At 36.6% G+C, this 13,677-nt stretch overlaps 1 protein-coding gene across 12 annotated transcripts in view; it reads left to right on the forward strand.

Annotated features, from left to right (window-relative positions):
• Positions 1-13,677, forward strand: part of LOC145268612 (uncharacterized) — a 746,770-nt gene that overhangs the window by 647,380 nt on the left and 85,713 nt on the right. For all 12 annotated transcript variants that reach the window (XM_080124076.1, XM_080124069.1, XM_080124074.1 and 9 more), the window contains 4 exons: positions 3,363-3,518; positions 6,951-7,109; positions 10,866-10,987; positions 13,164-13,319. In XM_080124076.1, the coding sequence (XP_079980202.1) occupies positions 3,363-3,518; positions 6,951-7,109; positions 10,866-10,987; positions 13,164-13,319 (593 nt within the window). The remainder of the gene's footprint in view (positions 1-3,362; positions 3,519-6,950; positions 7,110-10,865; positions 10,988-13,163; positions 13,320-13,677) is intronic.

Here is a 13,677-nt window from a genome sequence, read left to right on the forward strand (position 1 = left end):
TGCCTACTTTTAGGGGAGCTGGTTTTTACCTCACATTAAAAACGGCCTTGTGCCTAATTTGCTCAGTGGGGGAGCAAATAAATACCATCTGTTCCGGCAGATACTGCAAGCTATGACTAGCAAAGGCCAGATGTGGGGGCAACCCCACATGCCTGACCTTTAACCAGCTCCCATTTCCCACCTCTCGGGAGCTGGTCCCCCCTTTCCCTTCCCCCTCCCTTCACTCCTCACATTAAAAATTGGCCTTGTGCCTAATTTGCTCGGTGAGGGAGCAAATAAATACCATCTGTTCCGGCAGATACTGCACTTAAGATAATTTGTACCAGTCAATGGAGGGGAAACCCTCTATACTGGGACAATTATTATTTTTGGTAACCAGAGTGCCCCCTTTTTGCCTACTTTTAGGGGAGCTGGTTTTTACCTCACATTAAAAACGGCCTTGTGCCTAATTTGCTCAGTGGGGGAGCAAATAAATACCATCTGTTCCGGCAGATACTGCACTTAAGATGATTTGTACCAGTCAATGGAGGGGAAACCCTCTATACTGGGACAATTATTATTTTTGGTAACCAGAGTGACCCCTTTTAGGGGAGCTGGTTTTTACCTCACATTAAAAACGGCCTTGTGCCTAATTTGCTCAGTGGGGGAGCAAATAAATACCATCTGTTCCGGCAGATGCTGCAAGCTATGACTAGCAAAGACCAGATGTGGGGGCAACCTCACATGTCTGACCTTTAACCAGCTCCCATTTCCCACCTCTCGGGAGCTGGTCCCCTTTTCCCCTTCCCCCTCCCTTCACTCCTCACATTAAAAATCGGCCTTGTGCCTTATTTGCTCGGTGGGGGAGCAAATAAATAAATACCATCTGTTCCGGCAGATGCTGCAAGCTATGACTAGCTATGACTAGCAAAGACCAGATGTGGGGGCAACCCCACATGCCTGACCATTAACCAGCTCCCATTTCCCACCTCTCGGGAGCTAGTCCCCTTTTTCCCTTCCCCCTCCCTTCACTCCTCACATTAAAAATCGGCCTTGTGCCTAATTTGCTCGGTGGGGGAGCAAATAAATACCATCTGTTCCGGCAGATACTGCAAGCTATGACTAGCTATGACTAGCAAAGACCAGATGTGGGGGCAACCCCACATGCCTGACCTTTAACCAGCTCCCATTTCCCACCTCTCGGGAGTTGGCCCCCTTTTCCCCTTCCCCCTCCCTTCACTCCTCACATTAAAAATCGGCCTTGTGCCTAATTTGCTTGGTGGGAGAGCAAATAAATACCATCTGTTCCGGCAGATACTGCAAGCAAAGACCATATGTGAGGGCAACCCCACATATAAGACCTTGGTCAATGTAGGGGCAACCCTTCATACCAATTGTCACTATCCAGCTCCCCTACTCCCCGGGGAGTTAGTTCCCATTTCCCCTTCACTCCTCACATTAAAAATCGGCCTTGTGCCTAATTTGCTCAGTGGGGGAGCAAATAAATACTCTTGGCTTTTGGACCAGGATCAATGTGTAGTATCTGTTCCAGCAGATACTGCAAGCAAAGACCATATGTGGGGTCGCCCCCACATATAAGACCTTGGTCAATGTAGGGGCAACCCTTCATACCAATTGTCACTATTCAGCTCCCATTTCCCACCCATCAGAGCTGGTCCCATTTTCCCTCTCCCTCCCTCTCTCTGCACATTAAAAAACGGCCTTGTGTCTAATTTGCTCAGTGGGGGAAGCAAATAAATACTTCTTGGCTTTTCGGTCAAGATCATAATGTAGAATCTGTTCTGATGCTACACTTCATCTTTCCTGTCTTCGGTCAGTGGAGATGAAAATCCTTCATGACTGAGACAATTTTAATTTTTGTTCCTATCCAGAGTGCTCCTTTTTGGAGAGCTGGATTTTCCCCACATTAAAAACCGACTTTGTGTCTAACTCTGCCCTCGTGGGGAGCCAAGTAAATAGAAACAATACTTGTTAAAATGAAAATGGTCGTGAACTGTACTTTTTGAAACTTCCGATCCTAATCTGCAAATTCTCTCGTCGTGATATTTGGATTTTCTTCAATTTTTGTATTTGAAACATCGACATCAAAATTTGGTGGTCTTCCACTGCGAGTGTCGTCTTCAAGACTGATGTTTCCAGTTTTAAATTTTGCAAACTATTTCTGAACACTTGATTCTCCTATAGCATTGTCTCCATACACTTCATGGATGGAATACTGTTGCCATATCTGGGCAGGAGCTGCTAAAACCAGCCTATACTGCCTTGACAGAATACAAAATAGACTTCGTGGCTTAGTGGGGAATGCCCTTTTCTCTACCCTACAACCTCTCTCCCACAGAAGAGATGTTGCGAGCCTATCCTTGTTTTATCGTTATTTCCATGGCAGGTGCTCGTCTGAACTCCAATCTCTGGTCACCCCTCGCCAATCTTTCACGAAAAACACCCGTCTAGCTGAATCCACTGTGAAAAATTTCCCCCACTCTATATCTGTGCCTAAATCAAAACGTGGATTCCATGAACAAAGCTTCTTTCTTAGAACTGCATGCCTGTGGAACTCTGTTCCGTCTGCCTGCTTCCCACCGGACTACAAGTTGGATGTCTTCAAGTCCAACGTTAACAAATTCCTAATGAACCGCCCCCTTAAGTAAACACTTCATCAAATCTCCACACTAATGTAATGTACTTGCAATAACCCTTATCCCTGAGTGGCTTCCGGGCCTTGATAAGTGGTGATCACTGTGTAAAAAAAAAAAAAAAAAAAACTTCAGAAATCTCTTTGAAATTTTTTAACAGCAGTACTTCTTTTTTTGCAAACCACTTCCGAACAGCAGTTTTACCTTTTTTAAATAAAAAAACATTTGAAAAGACCTTGTGAGCCTGCCTCTGCTTTATTATTTTCATGGCAAGTGGTCGTCTGAGCTCCAATCTATGATCCTCTCTGGCCTGACTTTCACTAAAAAAAACACTCGTCTAATTGAAACCACTATCAATAATTTCCCCCACTCTTTATATGTGTCTAAACCTGAACGTAGATTCCATAAACAAAGCTTCTTTCTTAAAACTGCACGCCTATATAACTGTGTTCCGTTTTTCTGCTTTCCAACTAACTACAATATGGTTGTCCTCAAGTCCAGTGTTTTCTTGACGAGCCGTCTCTTTAAGTAATCCAAAGTGCATTGATAATGGTGTAAAAAAAAAATAAATTCTGGAGCACAAACGGTTGCTTGTTTTAATGGTACCGCTCCCATCTTCATAGCTCTTCAACATTTTAGTTTATGAATTAAAAAAAATAGGAGGCCTAACTTTTGGAACGACCTTCATCAATGTCAACCTATTCTAAATGTCTATTTTTTTTTTTTCAGATCCACGTTCGTACAATTTCTCCCTCCGTCTATTCCAATTCACCAGCGTGTCAGGTGTCATAGACGTCACAGAAATACGAAATCCTACGATAGTACCGAACCACAAAGCTCCCTACCCGTTCTTACAATCTGATCTCTACAAAGTCTCACAACCAGGTAAGATATTCACAGGCAATATGAACTAGAACAAATACATAAACCTTTCTTGCAGCAAGTAAAAATTAAATTGTGCAGTATAACTGGACGTATACTCAATATAATTAGATCCTTCTTAGACAATAGAAGCATACAGGTTGTCATTGACGGACATACATCCAAGCAACATAACATTAATGAGTGCCTCAGTGGTCGATCTTTGGGACCATTATTATTCCTGATATTCATAAACGACCTCCCTGATAATATTGTCTCCGAGATGGGTATATTTGCTGATGATACAACGTTCAATAATATGTATGAGGGGAAAACAAATATGAAATAAATGTACGTTAAATAAAATAAACAATATGATATAAATGCGGGAGTACCTCAGGGATGTATCCTTGGACCTTTATTATTCCTGATATTTATAAATGACCGCCTTGATAAAATTGTTTTTTAGATGGGTATATTTGCTGATGACACCACTCTCCATAACAGGCATGAGGGGAAAACAAATGAACACATATCTAAGGAAATGGCAGAAAAACTAGAGGATGACCTCCAATCTGTAGTGGAATGGGGACAAAAATGGATGGTCACATTCATTGCCGCTTGTCTCCTTCAATGATTACAAGAAACCTTCTCTACCACCAATAGCAATGGCCAAGAACATATTATCTGAAAGTACTTCCTTTAAATTCCTCCGCCTAATGTTTACAGGGAACATGAACTGGAATAGATACATTGAGAGCATTGCCAAGGTTGCTGCAAAGAAGGTGGGCTCTCTCTACTATGCTAGAAAACTACTTACATTTGAAAGTATCCTGCACCTCTATAAGGCGAGCATTCGGCCATGCATGGAGTATTGTTGCCACATCTGGGCTGGTGCATCTACCCCTAGTCGCTCCCTCTTAGATAAAGTCCAAAAAAGAGTTGCCAATCTAATCTGTCCCACTTTATCAACTAAGCTCCAACCTCTGTCCCATCACCGCAATGTTGCATCTCTGTGTCTGTTTTACAAATATTTTAATGGAATGCACTCTGATGAACCCGTTGTGCCCCATTCGACGTAAAAATCCACTTAGCAACAAAATCACATCCCTTCACTGTTGAGGTCCGTAAAATGCCAGAAAGCTTTCTACTCTAATAGTTTCTTTCCTTGAACAGCTAGACTTTGGAATTCCCTTCCTGGTACCTGCTTCCCTGATATGCAGAAGTTTAAATGTAATGTAAACCAACATTTTGTTAATCTTTCCTAAGCAAGGTCCCAAATAATAGCCCCTTACATCCAAGTGGCGATATGCCTTGTTAGGGGTGAACGCGAGTAAAAACAAAAAAAAAAAAAAACAATATTGCATAAAGTTAAATTGAACTTAAAAAAAAAAATAGCACAGTTCGTATTCTGCGTAAGTACAAAAACTGACAGTACCCACCTTAAAAGAGTTAGAAGACTACTCATACCTGAGAATATCCTGTACCTCTACAAGGCCACCATTCGCCCACGCATGGAGTATTGTTGCCACATCTGGGCTGGTGCATCTACCCCTAGTCGCTCCCTCTTAGATAGGGTCCAAAAAAGAGTTGTCAATCTAATCTGTCCCACTTTATCAACTAAGCTCCAGCCTCTGTCTCATCACCGCAATGTTGCATCACTGTGCCTGTTTTACAAATATTTTAATGGAATGTGTTCTGATGAACTCGTTTCACTTGTACCCCCTCGACGTACATATCCCGACAAACCCGCTTAGCAATAAGATCTCACCCCTTCACGGATGTTGTCCCTAAACGCCAGAAAGCTTTCTATTCTAATAGTTTCTTTCCTCGATCAGCTAGACTTTGGAATTCCCTTCCTGCTGCCTGCTTCTCTGACTGTACTGATAGGCAGAAGTTTAAATGTAACATAAACAAATATCTTGTTAATTTTTCCTAGACATGGCTCCAAATAGTAGCCCCTTACGTTCAAGTGGCGATATGCTTTGTAAGGGGTGACCTTGAGTCAAAAAAAAATATATTCTGGTTTAAGGTTAGCAATTCTAGGTGAACTTATTTTTAAAATATCATGGCCACTGCCATCCAAGAAAAGAATTGTTTCCTAATCTGTTACAGCTATGACCTGCGTTCTACTGTGTCTGAACTCTAAACTGTTGTTAACTGTTGCAAACCTAAGACTGTCTGCAAACTCCAAATAAATTGACCTCCATTGTTCGGTCCTTTTGTTACCCCTACTACCGATCTTCTGCTGATAAACTTCTTTTTTATTATATTTTTCCCCCTTTTTTAATTTTTACAAATTTTTTTATTTTAATTTTTTTTTTTTATTGCATTTTCACCCCAAACAAGGCATAGTGCCACTGATGTAAGGGGAACTACTCTCTGGGACATAATTTGTGAGGAAGTTGTAATAAGTAGGGAGTTTGGCAGCAAGATGTCTATTTTACATTACACTTAAATTTCTGCATTTCAGTCAGGGAAGCAGGAACCCGGAAGGGAATTCCAAAGTCTAGCAGTTCTGGAGAAGAAACTTTTAGAGTAAAAGACTTTCTGGCATCTAATTCCTAAAAAGTTTTTTTGTTGGCCGTCTAGTGTGTATATATATATGTATAATATAATTATATGTTTAGAATTAAGTAATAATAAGAATTATAATTGAAATAGTAATAAACTTGATTACAACAGTTAAGTTAACTGAATTATTTATGGTTTCTATCTATATAAAAGCCAAGTACGTCCAAGGATGGAATACTGCTGCCATATCTGGGCAGGAGCTGCTAAAACCAGCCTATCCTGCCTTGACAGAGTACAAAATAGACTTTGTGGCTTAGTGGGGGATGCCGTTTTCTCTACCCTGCAACCTCTCTCCTACAGAAGAGACGTTGCGAGCCTATCCTTGTTTTATAATTATTTCCATGGCTGGTGCTCGTCTGAACTCCAATCTCTGGTCCCCCCTCGCCAATCTTTCACGAAAAACACCCGTCTAGCTGAATCCACTGTGAAAATTTTCCCCCACTCTTTATCTGTGCCTAAATCAAAACATGGATTCCATGAAAAAAGCTTCTTTCTTCGAACTGCACGCCTGTGGAACTCTGTTCCGTCTGCCTGCTTCCCATCTGACTACAACTTGGATGTCTTCAAGTTCAACGTTAACAAATTCCTAATTAACCGCCCCCTTAAGTAAACACTTCATCAAATCTCCACGCTAACGTACTGTACTTGCAATAACCATTATCCCTGAGTGGCTTCCGGGCCTTGATAAGTGGTGACCACCGTGTAAAAAAAAAATATATATATAAAAGCATATAAGATATTAACGGATACACATTCGAGAGTCATAGAATATGCTGTTGTCCTAGCCCTACTAACATATATATATATATATATATATATATATATATATAATGTTTTTTCAGACATAAAAGACAACTCATTGTAACCATTCTTTTCTTTCAGCATTATTTTTGCTGGACTGTGGCTACGAGGTGTTTCTCTGGCAAGGATGGTGGCCAGAGGGTGATGAAGAAATTGAAAATGTCCACACTGGCTCGGCCCAGGCCCGACTGATGGTCGAGAGACGCTGTGCCATGCAAACTGCTGTTGATTACTGCCAAGGTTTGTATACAACATTCATACTTTGTTTGCACGTACATCATCACCCGACACCTCTTTTTTAAAGTTTATTATATCATGATTGCTTTCTTTTCCCGATTTATTCTAAACTAGCAGGGGTACCTGGCATTGCCCAGGTGTTTGGAGGTGTGTGTGGAAACTCCGGGGGTGGGGGTGGGTTAAAAAAAAAAAAAAAGTAAGTATGAGGATCGAACCCGAACTGTTGAGGCAAAATTGTAAATTAAAGTGTGAAAAAAAAAAAAAATGTGCAACGTTAACCATTGCCCCACCGCGAGATGCTAACGGAAACACATTTGAATTTATTTAATTACTTGGATTTGGCAGGTGCCCGTTTTAATGAGTTAATGAGGTCAAGTTTGACTGCTGGATAGTATTTCATTTACTGCTGAACGCTTTTTTTTTTATTTTCATTTTCCCAAGATGTTATAGGAAAAAGACTAACCCACATGCGGCGAGCGACAAATGTTGAATATTTATCTTCCCGAAATCGAGCAAATTAAATAGACAGGCGAGCTTCGTTGTTAACTGTGAGATATTACGATTTATATGTGATATAAAAAGTTTTAAAAAGTTGTGAACCGACCGACCGCTTCTCTGAAAAAAGCCTTTTGTAGACATACAGAAAAAGCGATCACACATACACACATACATTTTCGCTTTTATATTTATAGATGTCTTTCTTTCTCCTTCTAAATGGGGGGAAAAAAACCTGAAGAAAGTGCTCAATACTGCTGAAGAGCAAACTGTTTTTATTACCGTTTTTAATCTGCTTTGTTACACATGTTTCGATTACTGAAATTAACCGCTTGTCCCTTTCCTTTTCTTTCTTCTTTCTTTCTTTCTCCTTCTATTTTTTTTATGCATCTCACATTCTTCTTTCACCCTTCTCTTTCTCTCCCCTCTCTATTCCTATTTACATCTGGTTTGATATTTTAAACCCCTCCCCCCCTCACCACCTCTCGATGATTTTACAATTGACTGCTGCTGCTGTTTTTTGATTGGAATTTTGTACTTTTTCTAATCTCTTTTTCCTCATTGTAATAAATATTTCTGTGAAGTCTGACGAAGTTATCGAATCGGTAACACGATTCGGTAATCGAAACATGCAGATTAAAAAATGGTAATAAAAACATATCAAATCTCCAATACTAATGAATACTGCAACACTATCTCATTGATTACTGTACACAAAATAACCCTTATCCTCGAGTGGCTTCTAGGCCTTGATAAGTGGTGACCTTCATGTAAAAAAAAATATATATATATATGTATACTGTTAAATATATGTCTTCTTTTTAAATTTCTTAACAAAATTCCATAACAATAAACTACAAACCAATATTGAAATATAGTTATTCATACTCATATCTTGTCGGACTATCGTAAGCATCTCGTATGATACAACATTATTATTTATCCATTTATTTATTGCGGACTATTGTAGTTTTGTAGACATACAGAAAAAGTGAACACACATACATACGTACATATATTTTCGCTTTTATATATAGATTGTCGTATTTGGATATCCAACATTCCGCTTTTTTTACTTTCGCAAAGTTTTACTACATTCCTCCACCATAGCACCAAATTATGTAATCTATATATTAATTTACTTGTCCGACGTCCAGTGTCACTAAAAAGAAAAAGCATCATCGCAAACATTAATTAATGAAAAACGAATTACTTCCCTTTATAGTCGCTCTTTATCAGTTAAAAATCATTAAAACCATTTTCTCTCCAAAAATTTTCAAAAAACAAAAAACATGGATGTCTGTTTACAGTTAGAAATTGTCTTTTATTTTTATAATTAAAAAAAGTCATGTTGAGAAGAGACTGTTAGATATTTTATTATAAAATTAAAATTCATAAAAAAAATGTGCATCTGTTCTTTTATAATTTATAAAAAAATTATTCAGTAAAAAAAACAAACAATTGTGTTGAGTTTTCATTGAAAGAAAAATCTAAATTATTTTTAAATCAATTTTTTTTTTTTAAATCAATTTTTTTTAGCTTTAAAAGGTTAAAAAAGAATTTGATAAAAAAAATGTTTTTTTAATTTGTTTTTTTTTTTTTAATTTTATTTTTTATTTATTTTATTTATAATGTGTTTTAAAAATTTTCAACTACCGTGGAATTTCCACGGGTCCTGCTAGTCTATATATTAATACGATGGCGTGTGTTATTTTCTGTGTCACGCTTACATCTGGGTCGTTTAATTGTTGTGTACTTTCATTTCTTGTCATAAATAATTTTACCAAAAATTCTTAAGTTTTGGTTTCGGTTTCGATTATAGCTGATGGCACTCGAGTCATTTAATTTTTTTATAAATAATTTTGCCAAGAATTCCTCATAAGTTTTGGTTTCGTTTTTTTTTTATTTTATTTTATTTTATTGTTTTATTTTATATTTTTTATTTTATTTTTTTTTTACAAAGGCATCACCATTCATCAAGGCCAAGAGGCCACCCGAGGATAAGAATTAAAGAGTGTACAGTAGACAATTGGACGATAAAGTAATCGTTAGTAATGGAAATTCGGTAAATTTGTTAACTTATATGGAACGGCTTATCAAAAACTTGTTTACATTAGACTTGAAGACAAGCATATTGTAGTCAGCTGGAAAGCAGGAAAACGGAAGACAATTCCATAGGTTTCGATTATAGCTAATGGAACTCCAATAATCTATTTTTTTTTAAATAATTTTACCAAGAATTCTTCATAAGTCTTGGTTTCGATTTCAGCTGATGGCATCTTAATAAATTATTTTGTTTATAAATCATTTTATCAAGAATTCTTCATTAGTCTTGTTTGTTTCGGTTTCGATTAAAGCTGAAGGAACTAAAGTTATATATATATTCATAAGTTTGGGATTTGGTTTCGATTCAAGCTGATGAACCCAATTAATATAAATGTTTTATTTTTGAAATCGCAACTTTATGATAGATAATTTTTTTTTTTTTTTTTTTACACAGTGATCACCACTTATCAAGGCCCGGAAGCCACTCAGGGATAAGGGTTATTGCAAGTACATTACGTTAGTGAGGAGATTTGCTGATATGTTTACTTAAGGGGGCGGATAAAAATCAATAAAACATTAACTCTATAATAATACATACGAAATCTGCAAGATATGGTTTATTTTTTACCTCGATTATCCAATATTTACATTATTCTTGTAATGACCTTTGCTCTGTTGAATTATTGTGTTTTGCTGGTCCTGTGCAGTTCTAGGAGGTCCACCCTCCCAAGCTTTACTTTCTCTCTTTGAGAATTGGCTTAGTTTATTGCTAAAGCACCTCTACCAGAGAATATCGATGGGGGTGCTGAAGCATCTTTTGCAATAGGGTCAGATTGCCCCCACCCCCACCCCCTCTCAAGGGTGCTGACTTTTCAATCACATTTTTATACCTTTGTGTCACCCTCCTCACTTTGGTAGAAAAATATATAACTTCTATGATTATTATTATTATTATTGTTGAAGCGATTATCGTTATTAGTTTGCTATTCCCGCTATTGCTATTCCCTATATACTAAGGCATTTTATGTTGGTACATATGTTATCACCCTGCACCCACTTTTTAAAAGATGAGATTGACTGATCGCCGAAGATGCAATGCAAAAAAATGTAATAAAAAAAAAAAAATTTGAATCTGTTTTTCTGTTTTAACTTTCTTGGTTTTCAGGCTATTCAATGCTGACGTCGATGTAACTTTAACTTTTTTTTTTTTTTTTTTAGCAAAAAATACGTCGGAAAAAATCAAGCCCTATTTGGTGTATGCTGGTCTTGAGCCCTTGAAATTTATCAACATCTTCCCTTTCTGGGACGTCGATGAAACGGTGAAGGAACTTTCACTCAAGGTTTGTAACTTAAATCATTTTTTTTTTTTTGGTCCCCCCGTCAAAAAGGAAGGTGGACCTGTAAATTCACCCTTGTCCGTTTGTTTGTCCGCTTTTCTCAATAACTTTTTTCTCAATAACTTTTTGAAAGTTTGCACAAACATTAAACATGATATGAGTAAAGAAGTAACAGAACAGATTTTCCAGGAAAACACTGGTTTCCCCCTCCGCCTTGGGGTGCCTTTTTGATTAAAATGGCTAAAATTGACACTTTTGTGTTTATTAAAAAAAAAATTGATTTTTATAAAACTTTATTTTTTGTTTACATTTCTAGATACAAAATAGTTGTGTGAGAATGGTGAATTTGTTGACACATTTACTAATCTGTTTCAATATTAGTTTTATTTTATTTTATTTATTTAGGTTTTATTTTTTGCTTCAGGTTTTATTAATCATTGTTTTTTAGATTTTAAGTTTCTATAACTTGGTTGAAGGATTCCAATATGCGTTTTTCATTCTTATATTTCTCATCGGTAGGTTCATGTGCATTTTTTGCTGCTAAATGACTTTCGTCAGCATTCGATTCGTAGGAAAACCATGTTTAATTTTCAATTTTTGAGCGATTATTCGGAAAAATAGGTAACTTTACACGAATAAGGAGGATTTTTTTTCCCATGTTTGAGTGATCCATCCGAGATTTTTCATTTTAATATACTTTCATAGAAATGTTTCTGTTATGTCAAAAAAACAAACTATTTTCTTTACCTCACAAGTGTCATGCTCATACATGAATCCCATATAACATACTGAGCCAACGGGTCACGGGTAGTCTAGTATGTATGTATATATATATAATGAAATAAGTATTACAGTTAAGTTTACCAAAATAATCCAAGATGGCAAATCTAAAGTATATTATAAATATTAAAGAGTTAATATTTATAAAGTAATCTCAACCAGATGTAAAAGCTCGATAAAACCAAATAGGAAATAGAGCTTATAATAAAAACAAGTAGTTAATAAAACATGATAAAAAAAAAACACTTTGAAAAAGAGTTAAAAACATATTTAATTTTAAAAAGGAAGCACAAAATAAGTGGACAGTTCTTAATCCGCGGAGTTTCGAAGAAATACTTTCCTTCTCATCAGAGGGTAGGAATTAGCAAAATGCGGGATCAGATTTTGCATATAAATCTTAACCAACTTTTTTGGATTTTGATTTTTGGATTTTACCGCTATTGGATATGTTACCCTTCACCAGACTATCCATTCACATGAAATCACCTTTTTTCTTCACCCTATTCCCTCTGCTTCACATTTTGTTATCAAGTATCTATAACTTACTTTTAGTTTCATTTAATATTTTGGCAAGCAAAATCCACTCCCGCATTTTGCTAAATCCTACCCTCTGATGAGATGGAAATTATTTCTTTGAAACTCCGCGGATTAAGGACTATCCACTTATTTTGTGCTTCCTTTTTAAAAATAAATGTTTTTTTACTCTTTTTCAAAGTGTTTTTTAACATGTTTTATTAATTACTTGTTCTTATATATATATATATATATATATATATATATATATATATAAAAGTTTGACTCATATCCAGATAACCTACATCTAAAATTTCAAGTGTTTAGATCCAAAATTGGCAGAGGAGTTTGGTAGAGTCTGCAAAGGTCAACTCTTTCAACTTTGACCTCTATATAGATAAGTCTATATATTTATAAAAGTGAAAATGTGTGTGTGTGTACATTTCCGTACCAAATAACTCTGTCAATTTTCAGTCTACAGACTCAAGATTTGACATAAGGGGTATTGAGATTTGGGAAAATCTTTTTAATCGGTTTTCGGCCAGAAAGTTATATGCATACATTTTTATAATCAAAAGTATATGAAAAGGAAAGGTAGTTTTCTTAAAGCATTGCTGGTAAATAAAATATAAGTGTATTAGAAGGCTAAATTTTCCACACCACTTGTCACACCAATAACCCACATTGCTATAGCCTTCAAAAGTATGTATTTGTGAATGACAAAGCACAGTCCGAACTTTTACGACCGCGGAAAGAAACTTTGTCCATGGAAGTTTCATTTAGATGAGGAGAAATGAAAATTATTGGCAGTGGTTGTAGCTAGATAAGTTTTTGTTGTGAATATTTTCTTAGGATTATTTTTGTTTGACTTTGTTTTGTTTTTCAGGATGGAAAATGTGACGGAGATTTAGTCAGCGTGGAAGATGAACTGAATCGTCTGAGTTTAGTCCGATATTCTTTCAAGGATCTGCTTGAACGGCCGCTCCCCGAAGATGTTGATCCCCTTAAGCTGGAGTCGTACCTTTCTGCGGAAGAATTTGAAGTAAGAAAATTTTCTTTTTTTCTGTCCCGCATGGTCCTGGATATGACCTTAAACTATCTCCTGAGCATTATCACCTTATTTTTATTTTTTTTTTTTTTTGAGGGGGGGGTACATTTTACTAAGATAGCAAAAAAAAAATGTTATATTACTAGTATTGTTCTCATCGTATGTGTTATTTGTGCAACGTTTTGGTTGAATTGTCCTTCGACCGTCCTCAGGCATGTTGGTTATTGTTCGGAAAAGAAAAGAGTTACTGGCTCCGTAGATATTTTCTGTTTCTTTGTGTTGGTCTCTATTTTATTGCTATTGTTTCGAATCTGTGAAAAAATTGGTTTACAAAGGGGAGGCAACTCTAATA

This window comes from Euprymna scolopes, chromosome 44 (genome assembly GCF_053919585.1).
Source record: "Euprymna scolopes isolate OS-2025 chromosome 44, ASM5391958v1, whole genome shotgun sequence".
In the NCBI taxonomy this organism is placed as follows: domain Eukaryota; kingdom Metazoa; phylum Mollusca; class Cephalopoda; order Sepiida; family Sepiolidae; genus Euprymna; species Euprymna scolopes.